The sequence below is a fragment of the Oncorhynchus keta genome, chromosome 1 (genome assembly GCF_023373465.1).
Source record: "Oncorhynchus keta strain PuntledgeMale-10-30-2019 chromosome 1, Oket_V2, whole genome shotgun sequence".
NCBI lineage: Eukaryota > Metazoa > Chordata > Actinopteri > Salmoniformes > Salmonidae > Oncorhynchus > Oncorhynchus keta.
The window spans coordinates 71,237,267-71,251,668 of record NC_068421.1 but is presented as its reverse complement, the minus strand read 5'-3'; the positions used below and the strand labels follow the sequence as shown (position 1 = coordinate 71,251,668).

Sequence of the window (14,402 nt, the reverse complement as noted above, 5' to 3'; positions counted from 1 at the left end):
TGAGCGTGGCTGAGGTGCACCCATGACCAGCTCTGAAACCAGATTGCATAGCGGAGAAGGTATGGTGGGATTCGAAATGGTCAGTAATCCGTTTGTTAACTTGTCTTTCGAAGACCTTAGAAAGACAGGGTAGGATAGATATAGGTCTATAGCAGTTTGGGTCTAGAGTGTCACCCCCTTTGAAGAGGGGGATGACTGCGGCAGCTTTCCAATCTTTGGGAATCTCAGACGATACGAAAGAGAGGTTGAACAGGCTAGTAATAGGGGTTGCAACAATTTCGGCAGATAATTTTTAGAAAGAGAGAGTCCAGATTGTCTAGCCCGGCTGATTTGTAGGGGTTCAGATTTTGCAGCTCTTTCAGAACATTGGCTATCTGGATTTGGGTAAAGGAGAAATGGTGGGGGCTTTGGCGGGTTGCTGTGGAGGGTGCCGGGCAGTTGACCGGGGTAGGGGTAGCCATGTGGAAAGCATGGCCAGCCGTAGAGAAATGTTTATTGAAATTCTCAATTATAGTGGATTTATCGGTGGTGACAATGTTTCCTAGCCTCAGAGCAGTGGGCAGCTGGGAGGAGGTGCTCTTGTTCTCCATGGACTTTACAGTGTCCCAGAACTTTTTTGAGTTAGTACTACAGGATGCAAATTTCTGCTTGAAAAAGCTTGCCTTAGCTTTTCTAACTGCCTGTGTATATTTGTTCCTAACTTCCCTGAAAAGTTGCATTTCACAGGGGCTATTCGATGCTAATGCAGAACGCCACAGGATGTTTTTGTCCTGGTCAAGGGCAGACAGGTCTGGCGTGAACCAAGGACTATATCTATTCCTAGTTCTACATTTTGGGAGAGGGGCATGCTTATTTAAGATGGTGAGGAAGGCACTTTGATACCCAGGCCAGGTCGATGAGGTCAATGTCAGGATACCCGGCCAATTAGGCCTGCTCGCAGAAGTGTTTCAGAGAGCGTTTGACAGTGATGAGGGGTGGTCGTTTGGTTGCATACCCATTACGGATGCAGGCAATGAGGCAGTGATCGCTGAGATCTTGATTGAAAACAGCAGAGGTGTATTTGGAGGGTGAATTAGTTCGGATGACATCTATGAGGGTGCCCGTGTTTACTGATTTGGGGTTGTACCTGGTAGGTTCATTGATAATTTGTGTGAGATTGAGGGCATCAAGCTTAGTTTTGTAGGATGGCCGGGGTGTTAAGCATGTCCCAGTTATAGTTAGCAATGGAGATTTCAGGGTTTTTGGTGGTTTTCCTAAGCCAGGATTCAGACACGGCTAAGACATCTGGGTTGGCAGAGTGTGCTAAAGCAGTGAGTAAAACAAACTTAGGGAGTAGGCTTCTAATGTTAACATGTATGAAACCAAGGCTTTTATGTTTACAGAAGTCAACAAATGAGAGCACCTGGGGAGTGGGAGTGGAGCTAGGCACTGCAGGACCTGGATTAACCTCCACATCACCAGAGGAACAGAGGAGAAGTAAGATAAGTGTACGGCTAAAGACTATACGAATTGGCCGTCTAGCACGTTCAGAACAGAGAGTAAAATGAGCAGGTTTCTGGGCGCGATAGCATAGATTCAAGAAATAGTGTACAGACAAAGGTAAGGTAGGATGTGAGTACATTGGAGGTAAACCTAGGGATTGAGTAATGAAGGGATATAGTCTCTAGAGATGTTTAAACCAGGTGATGTCATCGCATATGTAGGAGGTGGAAGGTTGGTTAAGGCATATTGAGCAGTATGTACATGTAGGTATGGTTAAAGTGACTATTCATATATGATGAACAGAGAGTAGCAGTAGCGTAAAAGGAGGGGTTGGCGGGAGGTGGTACACAATGCAGATAGCCCAGTTAGCCAATGTGCGGGAGCACTGGTTGGTCGGTTGGTCGGGCCAATTGAGGTAGTATGTACATGGATGTATGGTTAAAGTGACTATACATATAAGATAAACAGAGAGTAGCAGCAGTGTAAAAGGGGTTAGGGGAGGAACACAATGTAAATAGTTCAGGTAACCTGTTCAGAAGTCTTACGGCTTGGGGGTAAAAACTGTTGAGAAGCCTTTTGTTCTAGACTTGGCACTCTAGTACCTCTTGCCGTGCGGAAGTAGAGAGAACAGTCTATGACTGGGGTGGCTGGGGTCTTTGACAATTTTTAGGGCCTTCCTCTGACACCGCCTGGTGTAGAGGTCCTGGATGGCAGGCAGCTTTGCCCCAGTGATGTACTGGGCCGTACGCACTACCCTCTGAAGTGACTTGCGGTCAGAGGCCGAGCAATTGCCGTACCAGACAGTGATGCAACCGGTCAGGATGCTCTCGATGTTGCAGCTGTAGAACCTTTTGAGGATCTCAGGACCCATGCCAAATCTTTTATGTTTCCTGAGGGGGAATAGGCTTTGTCGTACCCTCTTCACGACTGTCTTGGTGTGTTTGAACCATTCTAGTTTGTTGTTGATGTGGACACCAAGGAATTTGAAGCTCTCAATCTGCTCCACTACAGCCCCGTCGATGAGAATGGGGACGTGCTTGGTGCTCCTTTTCCTGTAGTCCACAATCATCTCCTTAGTCTTGGTTTCATTGAGGGATAGGTTGTTATTCTGGCACAACCCGGCCAGGTCTTTGACCTCCTCCCTATAAGCTGTCTCGTCTGCAAACTTAATGATGGTGTTGGACTCGTGCCTGGCCATGCAGTCGTGGGTGAACAGGGAGTACAGGAGGGAACTGAGCACGCACCCCTGGGGAGCTCCAGTGTTGAGGATCAGTGTGGCAGATGTGTTGCTACCTACTCACCACCTGGGGGCGACCCATCAGGAAATCCAGGATCCAGTTGCAGAGGGAGGTGTTTAGTCCCAGGTTTCTCAGCTTAGTGAGGAGCTTTGAGGGTACTATGGTGTTGAACACTGAGCTGTAGTCAATGAATAGCATTCTTACATAGGTGTTCCTTTTGTCCAGGTGGGAAAGGGCAGTGTGGAGTGCAATAGAGATTGCATCATCTGTGGATCTGTTTGGGAGGTATTCAAATTGGAGTGGGTCTAGGGTTTATGGGATAGTGGTGTTGATATGAGCCATTACCAGCCTTTCAAAGCACTTCATGGCTACAGACGTGAGTGCTTCGGGTCTGTAGTCATTTAGGCAGGTTGTCTTTGTGTTCTTGGGCACAGGGACTATGGTGGTCTGCTTGAAGCATGTTGGTATTACAGACTCAATCAGGGACATGTGAGTGTTAGAAGCCTACTCAGTGAGGACACCTGCCAGTTGGTCAGCACATGCCCGGAGCACACGTCCTGGTAATCCATCTGGCCCCGCAGCCTTGTGTATGTGTATGTATGCGGGTGATGTGGAGGTAAACCCAGGCCCTGCATGTCCCCAGGCACCCTCATTTGTTGACTTCTGTGATCGAAAAGCCTTGGTTTCATGCATGTCAACATCAGAAGCCTCCTCCCTAAGTTTGTTTTACTCACTGCTTTAGCACACTCTGCCAACCCTGATGTCCTTGCCGTGTCTGAAGATTAGGAAGGCCACCAAACATTTGGAGATTTCCATAACCAACTATAACATTTTCTGTCAAGATAGAACTGCCAAAGGGGGCGGAGTTGTAGTCTACTGCAGAGATAGCCTGCAAATTAGTGTCATACTCTCTAGGTCCATACCCAAACAGTTCAAACTACTAATTTTAAAAATTACTCTCTCTAGAAAGAAGTCTCTCACTGTTGCCGCCTGCTTACCGACCCCCTCAGCTCCCAGCTGTGCCCTGGACACCATTTGTGAATTGATCGCCCCCATCCAGCTTCAGAGTTTGTTCTGTTAGGTGACCTAATCTGGGATATGCTTAACACCCCGGCAGTCCTACAATCTAAATGCCCTCAATCTCACACAAATCATCAAGGAACCCACCAGGTACAACCCTAAATCTGTAAACAAGGGCACCCTCATAGATGTTATCCTGACCAACTGGCTCTCCAAATACACCTCCGCTGTCTTCAATCAGCATCTCAGCAATCACTGCCTCATTGCCTGTATCCGCTACGGGTCCGCAGTCAAACGACCACCCCTCATCACTGTCAAACGCTCTCTAAAACACTTTGCGAACAGAAGGATATTGACCTCATCCCGTCAGTTGAGGATGCCTGGTCATTCTTTAAAAGTAACTTCCTCACCATCTTAGATAAGCATGCTCTGTTCAAAAATGCAGAACTAAGAACAGATATAGCTGGTTCACTCCAGACCTGACTGCCCTCGACCAGCACAAAAACATCCTGTGGCGGACTGCAATAGCATCGAATAGTCCCCGCGATATGCAACTGTTCAGGGAAGTCAGGAACCAATACACGCAGTCAGTCAGGAAAGCAAAGGCCAGCTTTTTCAAGCAGAAATTTGCATCCTGTAGCTCTAACTCCAAAAAGTTCTGGGACACTGTAAAGTCCATGGAGAACAAGAGCACTTCCTCCCAGCTGCCCAATGTACTGAGGCTAGATAACACGGTCACCACTGATAAATCCATGATAATCGAAAACTTCAACAAGCATTTCTCAACGGCTGGCCATGCCTTCCTCCTGGCTACTTCAACAGCACCACACCCCCCGCAGCTACTCACATAAGCCTCCACAGCTTCTCCTTTACCGAAATCCAGATAGCAGATGTTCTGAAAGAGCTGCAAAACCTGGACCCGTACAAATCAGCTGGTCTTGACAATCTGGACCCTCTATTTCTGAAACTATCCGCCACCATGGTCGCAACCCCTATTACCAGCCTGTTCAACCTCTCTTTCATATCGTCTGTGATCCCCAAGAATTGGAAAGCTGCCGCAGTCATCCCCCTCTTCAAAGGGGGAGACACCCTGGACCCAAACTGTTACAGACCTATATCCATCCTGCCCTGCCTATCTAAGGTCTTCGAAAGCCTAGTCAACAAACAGATCACTGACCATCTCGAATTCCACCGTACCTTCTCCACTGTGCAATCTGGTTTCCGAGCCCGTCACGGGTGCACCTCAGCCACACTCAAGGTACTAAACGATATCATAACCGCCATCGATAAAAGACAGTACTGGGCAGCCGTCTTCATCGACCTGGCCAAGGCGTTCGACTCTGTCAATCACCATATTCTTATCGTCAGACTCAGAAGCCTCGGTTTTTCTAATGACTGCCTTACCAGGTTCACCAACTACTTTGCAGACAGAGTTCAATGTGCTAAATCGGAGGGCATGTTGTCCGGTCCTCTGGCAGTCTCTATGGGGGTGCCACAGGGTTCAATTCTCGGGCCGACTCTTTTCTCTGTATATATCAATGATGTTGCTCTTTCTGTGGGCGATTCCCTGATCCACCTCTACGCAGACGACATCATTCGGTATACTTCTGGCCCTTCCTTGGACACTGTGCTGTCTAACCTCCAAACGAGCTTCAATGCCATACAACACTCCTTCCGTGGCCTGCAACTGCTCTTAAACGCTAGTAAAACCAAATGCATGCTTTTCAACTGTTCGCTGCCTGCACCCGCACGCCCGACTAGCATCACCACCCTGGATGGTTCCGACCTAGAATATGTGGACATCTATAAGTACCTAGGTGTCTGGCTAGACTGTAAACTCTCCTTCCAGACTCATATCAAACTTCTCCAATCTAAAATCAAATCTAGAGTCGGCTTTCTATTCCGCAACAAAGCCTCCTTCACTCACGCCACCAAACGTACCCTAGTAAAACTGATTATCCTACCGATCCTCGACTTCGATGATGACATCTACAAAATAGCTTCCAATACTCTACTCAGCAAGCTGGATGCAGTTTATCACAGTGCCATCCGTTTTGTTACTTATACCACCCACCACTGCGACCTGTATGCTCTAGTCGGCTGGTCCTCGCTACATATTCGTCGCCAGACCCACTGGCTCCAGGTCATCTACAAGTCCATGCTAGGTAAAGCTCCGCCTTATCGCAGTTCACTGGTCACGGTGGCAACACCCACCCGTTGCACGCGCTCCAGCATGTGTATCTCACTGATCATCCCTAAAGCCAACACCTCATTTGGCCGCCTTTCGTTCCAGTTCTCTGCTGCCTGTGACTGGAACGAATTGCAAAAATCGCTGAAGTTGGAGACTTTTATCTCCCTCACCAACTTTAAACATCTGCTATCTGAGCAGCTAACCGATCGCTGCAGCTGTACATAGTCCATCGGTAAATAGCCCACCCAATTTACCTACCTCATCCACATACTGTTTTTATTTATTTAGTTTTCTGCTCTTTTGCACACCAGTATCTCTACCTGCACATGACCATCTGATCATTTATCACTCCAGTGTTAATCTTGTAATTATTTGCCTACCTCCTCATGCCTTTTGCACACAATGTATATAGACTCTTTTTTTTCTCTACTGTGTTATTGACTTATTTATTGTTTACTCCATGTGTAACTCTGTGTTGTTGTCTGTTCACACTGCTATGCTTTATCTTGGCCAGGTCACAGTTGTAAATGAGAACTTGTTCTCAACTAGCCTACCTGGTTAAATAAAGGTTAAATAAAATAAAATAAAATGTTGACCTGTTTTAACGTCTTACTCACATCGGTTACGGAGAGCGTGATCACACAGTCATCTTGAACAGCTGATGCTCTCATGCATGCCTCAGTGTTGCTTGCCTCGAAGCGAGCATAGAAGTGATTTAGCTCATCTGGTAGGCGTGTGTCACTGGGCAGCTCGCGGCTGTGCTTCCCTTTGTAGTCTGTAACAGTTTGCAAGCCCTGCCACATCCGCCGAGCGTCAGAGCCGGTGTAGTATGATTCAATCTTAGCCCTGTATTGACGCTTTGCCTGTTTGATGGTTTGTCGCAGGGCATAGCGGGATATCTTGTAAGCAGTTTGCAGTCAAAAACAGTCCTCTCTGCCTCCTGCTGCTGGTTTAGCTTCAGGCACTGCCTATGACAGAACCCTGAAGCCACACTGTGATGGGTTTCACTAGGTTTAACTAGGGGCATAGGATCTAGCCTGTAGGAAACTCAACCCCACAAAACACACACACGCACACAGAAACGCAGCGCTGCAACAGAGCACTCAATTAGAAGCTTCACATGCATGTATCTATATTACATAGCCTACATAAACACAGCTGTTGTTACAGAATACAGCAAAATGCCATAAAAACAAGTTGTTTAATTAGATTTTCTGTTTCATGCATATGCATGAGTAATGGGTGAATGGAGGATCAATGAATACTGTATGTAATCAATAATCAGTTAATCCTCAATAAACAATTTGTCTGGCTACTCTCCTCCCATTGCATTGTGCTTAACAAAATAAGCTCTAGATTTATACATTGGACTCCCAAAATCACACCCTTGTCTCGATAGAGCACATTTTAAAATCAGTTAACTAAGCCATTTCAATTCCAAAAGCTGTTGCTCAATGTGATGGAGCATCTTTACATGAGCCAATGCATTATGCTCGCACACACACACTTCAAAAGAGTTCCCTCCACACATGCCATCCATGTTTGCGTGTGTGAGTAATTGTTTCTACCTGTCGTGGCCTCAAAGCGAGCGTTTGATGAGGGCTTGAGTTTCAATGCTTGGCAGCGTATGAGAAAGCTAATGGCTGACGGCTAATTGCTGGTGATTGTGCTTGCGTGGCTTTCTCTCATGCTAACGTTTCACAGAGTCATTATGCTGGAGGCTTTTAGATTCAGCTGATATACTGTTGAGACCGCAGAGTGCTGTTTCCCCACTCTATGGGCTGCCTGCATTCGCTATGACTAGCTGAAGACATTACAGGCAGCACTACCTCCTCAATGTTTCTTCTACTATTATTGATCTCGCCAAGTGCCCCCAAAACGATTATGCTCCGACCACCGCTGCTGTGGTTGTCATCTGTAGCTATTTGCTGAAGATACCACTATAACAGACCCACAAACCTGCTCTAGACACTGATGGATAACAATGTTGCTTTTACAGGGACAGTCAGTCAGTAGGGCTGTGGTAATTGAATAACCGTGTAACTGATGGTCATGGATGAAGACCGTCAAAACCGTTTAAATAAGCCGACATAACTTGTTGTATATACACTGATGTACACTACAGTTCAAAAGTTTGGTGTCACTTAGAAATATCTGTGTTTTCCATGAAAACATACATGAAATTAGTTACAAAATGAATAGGAAACATAGTCAAGAAATTGACAAGGTTATAAATAATGATTTTTAATTGAAATAATAATTGTGTCCTTCAAACTTCGCTTTCATCAAAGAATCCTCCATTTGCAGCAATTACAGCCTTGCAGACCTTTGGCATTCTAGTTGTTAATTTGCTGAGGTAATCTGAAGAGATTTCACCCCATGCTTCCTGAAGCACCTCCCACAAGTTGGATTGGCTTGATGGGCACTTCTTACGTACCATACGGTCAAGCTGCTCCCACAACAGCTCAATAGGGTTGATATCCGGTGACTGTGCTGGCCACTCCATTATAGACAGAAAACCAGCTGACTGCTTCTTCCCTAAATAGTTATTGCATAGTTTGGAGCTGTGCTTTGGGTCAATGTCCTGTTGTAGGAGGAAATTGGCTCCAATTAAGTGCATTTGAATGGGTATGGCATGGCGTTGCAAAATGGAGTGATAGCCTTCCTTCTTCAGGATCCATTTTACCCTGTACAAATCTCCCACTTCACCATCATCAAAGCATCCCCAGACCATCACATTGCCTCCACCATGCTTGACAGATGGCGTCAAGCACTCCTCCAGCATCTTTTCATTTTTTTCTGCATCTCACCAATGTTCTTATTTGTGATCCGAATACCTCAAACTTAGATTGTCTGTCCATAACACTTTTTTCCAATCTTCCTCTGTCCAGTGTCTGTTCTTTTGCCCATCTTAATCTTTCATTTTTTATTGGCCAGTATGAGATATGGCTTTTTATTTGCAACTCTGCCTAGAAGGCCAGCATCCCGGAGTCGCCTCTATTAGCAGTTTTGTTAGCAGTCGTGGCCAAAAGTTTTGAAAATGACACAAATATAAATTTTCACAAAAATTTGCTGCTTCAGTGTCTTTAGATATTTTTGTCAGATGTTACTATGGATTACTGAAGTACAAGCATTTCACAAGTGTCAAAGGCTTTTATTGACAATTACATGAAGTTGATGCAAAGAGTTAATATTTAAAAGAGCTAATATTTGCAGTGTTGACCCTTCTTTTTCAAGACCTCTGCAATCCGTCCTGTCATGCTGTCAATTAACTTCTGGGTCCCATCCTGACTGATGGCAGCCCATTCTTGCATAATCAATATTGGAGTTTGTCAGAATTTGTGAGGTTTTGTTTGTCCACCCGCCTCTTGAGGATTGACCACAAGTTCTCAATGGGATTAAGGTCTGGGGAGTTTCCTGGCCATGGACCCAAAATATTGATGTTTTGCTCCCCGAGCGACATCTTTATCATTTTTGCCCTATGGCAAGGTGCTCCATCATGCTGGAAAAGGCATTGTTCTTCACCAAACTGTTCCTGGATGGTTGGGAGACATTGCTCTCAGAGGATGTGTTGGTACCATTCTTTATTCATGGTTGTGTTCTTAGGCAAAATTGTGAGTGAGCCCACTCCATTGGCTGAGAAGCAACCCCACACATGAATAGTCTAAGGATGCTTTACTGTTGGCATGACACAGGACTGATGGTAGCGCTCACCTTGTCTTCTCCGGACAAGCTTTTTTCCGGATGCCCCAAACAGTCGGAAAGCTGATTCATTAGAGAAAATGACTTTACCCCAGTCCTCAGAAGTCCAATCCCTGTACCTTTTGCAGAATATTAGTCTGTCCCTGATGTTTTTCCTGGAGAGAAGTGGCTTCTTTGCTGCATTTCTTGACACCAGGCCATCCTCAAAAAGTCTTCGCCTCACTGTGCGTGCACACCTGCCTGCTGCCATTCCTGAGCAAGCTCTTTACTAGTGGTACCCCGATCCCGCAGCTGAATCAACTTTAGCGCTCCTGGCGCTTGCTGAACTGTCTTGGGCGCCCTGAAGCCTTCTTCACAACAATTGAACCGCTCTCCTTGAAGTTCTTGATGATCCGATAAATGGTTGATTTAGGTGGAATCTTACTGGCAGCAATATACTTGCCTGTGAAGCCCTTTTTGTGCAAAGCTATGATGATGGCACGTGATTCCTTGCAGGTAACCATGATAAACAGAGGAAGAACAATGATTCCAAGCACCAACCTCCTTTTGAAGCTTCCAGTCTGTTATTTGAACTCAATCAACATGACAGAGTGATCTCCAGCCTTGTCCTCGTCAACACTCACACATGTGTTAACGAGAGAATCACTGACATGATGTCAGCTGGTCCTTTTGTGGCAGGGCTGAAATGCAGTGGAAATGTTTTTTGGGGATTCAGTTCATTTGCATGGCAAAGAGGGACTTTGCAATTAATTGAAATTCATCTGATCACTCTTCATAACATTCTGGAGTATATGCAAATTGCCATCATACAAACTGAAGCAGCAGACTTTGTGAAAATTAATATTTGTGTCATTCTCAAAACTTTTGGCCACGACTGTACATTGTTGTTTTGCGGGTACTATTTAATGAAGCTGCCAGTTGAGGACTTGTGAGGCATCTGTTTCTCAAACTAGACACTCTAATGTACTTGTCCTCTTGCTCAGTTGGGCACCGGGGCCTCCGACTCCTCTTTCGATTGTATTTAGAGCTAGTTTTCGCTGTTCTGTGAAAGGAGTAGTTCACAGCATTGTACAAGATCTTCAGTTTCTTGGCAATTTCTCACATGGAATAGCCTTCATTTCTCAGAACAAGAATAGACTGATGAGTTTCAGAAGAAAGTTTTGTTTCTGGCCATTTTGAGCCTGTAATCGACCCCACAAATTCTGATGCTCCAGATACTCAACTATTCTAAAGAAGGCCAGTTTTATGGCTTCTTTAATCAGAACAGTTGTCAGCTGTGCTAACATAATTGCAAAAGGGTTTTCTAATGATCAATTAGCCTTTTAAAATGATAAACTTGGATTAGCTAACACAACGTGCCATTGGAAGCAGGAGCGATGGTTGCTGATAATGGGCCTCTGTACGCCTATGTAGATATTCCATTAAAAATCAGCTGTTTCCAGCTACAATTGTAATTTACAACATTAACAATGTCTACACTGTTATTCTGATCAATTTGATGTTATTTTAATGGACAAAAAATTTGTTTTTCTTTCAAAAACAAGGACATTTCTAAGCGACCCCAAACTTTTGAACGATAGCTGGCTTTCTGTATAGCACTTTGTGACATCGGCTGATGTAAAAAGGGCTTTGTAAATACATTTGATTTGACTGATTGATTGTGTATATAAGCAGAAAAGCCAACAGACAAGGTAGGAATATCTTTATTTTGACTCCGCTGATGTTGTGTCGATACAAATATCCCACAGATCTTCCCCAACCTGGCATTTCTTAATTTGTTGATTCATATTTAAAAGTAATAACCTGAATAATAGTAATGAAACGCCATGATGATAACGAAGTGTAATGGCTTGTTTCAAATAGGTTTTATTAGGAAGCATATGCATTTCCTTGAACGATTATGTTGGTGTCCGTACTTTGGTCTGGCCAATTACCGTAACCTCAAATTCCAAGATCGCCACAGCCATATCCGTCAGTACAGGTGTCAAACTAACCACAATGTATGTGCCAAACTACACTGATCAGTACCACCAGTTCTACACTAGAGCTCCAGACAACATCCCTTAGTGCTTCACAACACAGACTGGCCTGCAATGACAACACAACCCCACGCTAAAACCTGGCCCTATCAAGCAATAATACTACACCACTAATGTGACCCTACTGTACCAAGAGTAACAAAGCTCTCTCTCTCTCTCACTCCAATCTGCTGGCTCTGCACTTTTCTTTTCTTCCAGGAGCTATTTTTATCACGTTGAACATTTGCATCACAAAAGGAGGCAGAGCCTGTAACTTAAAGAAGGAAAGCCAGGTTTGCCGGGTCGACAGGATGTTTGATATTTTGGTTGTATTAGGATATTTGGCACAGGTTGAACAACATGTCGGTACCGGGCTCATTGAACTTAGGGGGTGCTGGGAGTGTGTGAGGGATGCTATTTTGGAATCTTTGAAGATGAAGCGATGGCAGCCTGCGCTCAGCTGTGAGCTCAGGCCAGGGGGGACTTCCTGACATATTCATCAGGCGATGAGGAGGAAGTCCGACAGACTGACAGCACTGGCACCCACACACCTGGAGAGAATTACACACACCTGGGGAAAAAGACACTCACCCATAGAGTGCACACTCATGACCATGTGCACACAAATGTACACACACTCACATGTTTATGTTAACCCATCTGCATTCACCTCCAAATCCTAAACATGTCCTTCAACATGCAGTGTTATTTATTACCACTTATGGTGCCTGTCCTTCATGGGTTCCCAACATGGGAATTACACCTGCAACTCTCTGGGTTACACTTTCATCTGGTCCCTCAAACCCCTCAACTGTACTAATGATGCACCCACACAATGAAAGTAAGGCCCTTTTTACATTGACAAGACTTGAAGAATATTCGAGCTATCGATTGTCGAGATACATTACTGTAATGAGAGAGAGGGAGAGAGTGTCATAGTTGAACGCCATTTTTCCATGACATCCCGTGATGTCACGAGAGTGACTCTCACCAGTCTGTCTGTCTGACCCATGACCTTCAAGCAGTGTCTTTATTCAATCCATAACCTTGCCATTTATATTGCATAACTGTTCTGCTGAACAGAGGGCACACAGACAGAGAGCAATGTTTGTGTGTGTGTGTGTGTTTGTCTGTGAGGGGCTGAGGTTATTTACGTGGTGGAGGAATGAGTGGAGGGGCGGAGTTGACATTGTAGGGTGGAGGCGGGAATGGAGGCGGGGGGAAGAAAGGGGGCATCTTAGTGGGAGTAGGCTCAGCGTCAGATGGCTTGGAAAGCACCTGTAATGCATGCACACACACACACACAGACACAAAAAAACAAAGCTCAGACTAGGTAAGCAAATTTACTAGATTAATCAAGAGGAAAGACAAGGTGTAGTTTAGAATAACACAGACACACAAACCTGGATGTTATTTCCTTCTATATTGTGACGTCTCTGTTCCTCTACCCAGCTGATGGTACCAGTTTGTCCTCCAATAACATTGGTGGTGCCGCTTGTCTTTCTACTGGCCAGAGAAGAACAGAGTAAACATACAAAAAACCCAACACAATCCCGGTTCCTGCTATTTCACACTGATGGGAGGACTAGGGTATGGAGAAAACCACTAGATTTATTTGTCACATACACATGGTTAGCAGATGTTAATGCGAGTGTAGCGAAATGGTTGTGCTTCTAGTTCCGACAATGCAGTAATAACCAACAAGTAATCTAACTAACAATTCCAAAACTACTGTCTTATACACACAAGTGTAGGGGGATAAAGAATATGTACATAAAGATATATGAATGAGTGATGGTACAGAGCGGCATAGGCAAGATACAGTAGATGGTATCGAGTACAGTATATACATATGAGATGAGTATGTAAACAAAGTGGCAGAGTTAAAGTGGCTAGTGATACATGTATTACATAAAGATACAGTAGATGATATAGAGTACAGTATATACGTATACATATGAGATGAATAATGTAGGGTATGTAAACATTATATTAGGTAGCATTGTTTAAAGTGGCTAGTGATATATTTTACATCATTTCCCATCAATTCCCATTATTAAAGTGGCTGGAGTTGAGTCAGTGTGTTGGCAGCAGCCACTCAATGTTAGTGGTGGCTGTTTAACAGTCTGATGGCCTTGAGATAGAAGCTGTTTTTCAGTCTCTCGGTCCCGCTTTGATGCACCTGTACTGACCTCGCCTTCTGGATGATAAGCGGGGTGAACAGGCAGTGGCTCAGGTGGTTGTTGTCCTTGATGATCTTTATGGCCTTCCTGTAACATCGGGTGGTGTAGGTGTCCTGGAGGGCAGGTAGTTTGCCCCCGGTGATGCGTTGTGCAGACCTCACTACCCTCTGGAGAGCCTTACGGTTGTGGGTGGAGCAGTTGCCGTACCAGGCGGTGATACAGCCCGCCAGGATGCTCTCGATTGTGCATCTGTAGAAGTTTGTGAGTGCTTTTGGTGACAAGCCGAATTTCTTCAGCCTCCTGAGGTTGAAGAGGCGCTGCTGCGCCTTCTTCACGATGCTGTCTGTGTGGGTGGACCAATTCAGTTTGTCTGTGATGTGTATTGCGAGGAACTTAAAACTTACTACCCTCTCCACTACTGTTCCATCGATGTGGATAGGGGGGTGTTCCCTCTGCTGTTTCCTGAAGACCACAATCATCTCCTTTGTTTTGTTGCCGTTGAGTGTGAAGTTATTTTCCTGACACCACACTCCGAGGGCCCTCACCTCCTCCCTGTAGGCCGTCTCGT

The 14,402-nt window shown here is 45.1% G+C and overlaps 1 protein-coding gene across 10 annotated transcripts in view; it reads right to left on the bottom strand.

Annotated features, from left to right (window-relative positions):
• The window catches only part of LOC118392478 (pre-mRNA 3'-end-processing factor FIP1-like), a 51,066-nt gene that overhangs the window by 23,429 nt on the left and 13,235 nt on the right, over positions 1–14,402 (bottom strand). For 7 of the 10 annotated variants that reach the window (XM_052460065.1, XM_052460080.1, XM_052460047.1 and 4 more), the window contains 2 exons: positions 13,055–13,157; positions 12,806–12,929 (listed from right to left, as the gene is read on the bottom strand). In XM_052460065.1, coding sequence (XP_052316025.1) covers positions 12,806–12,929; positions 13,055–13,157 — 227 coding nt within the window. Of the gene's footprint in view, positions 1–11,318; positions 12,223–12,805; positions 12,930–13,054; positions 13,158–14,402 lie in introns of those variants that run through there. The other 3 variants (XM_052460064.1, XM_052460076.1, XM_052460054.1) reach the window with 3 other exon arrangements.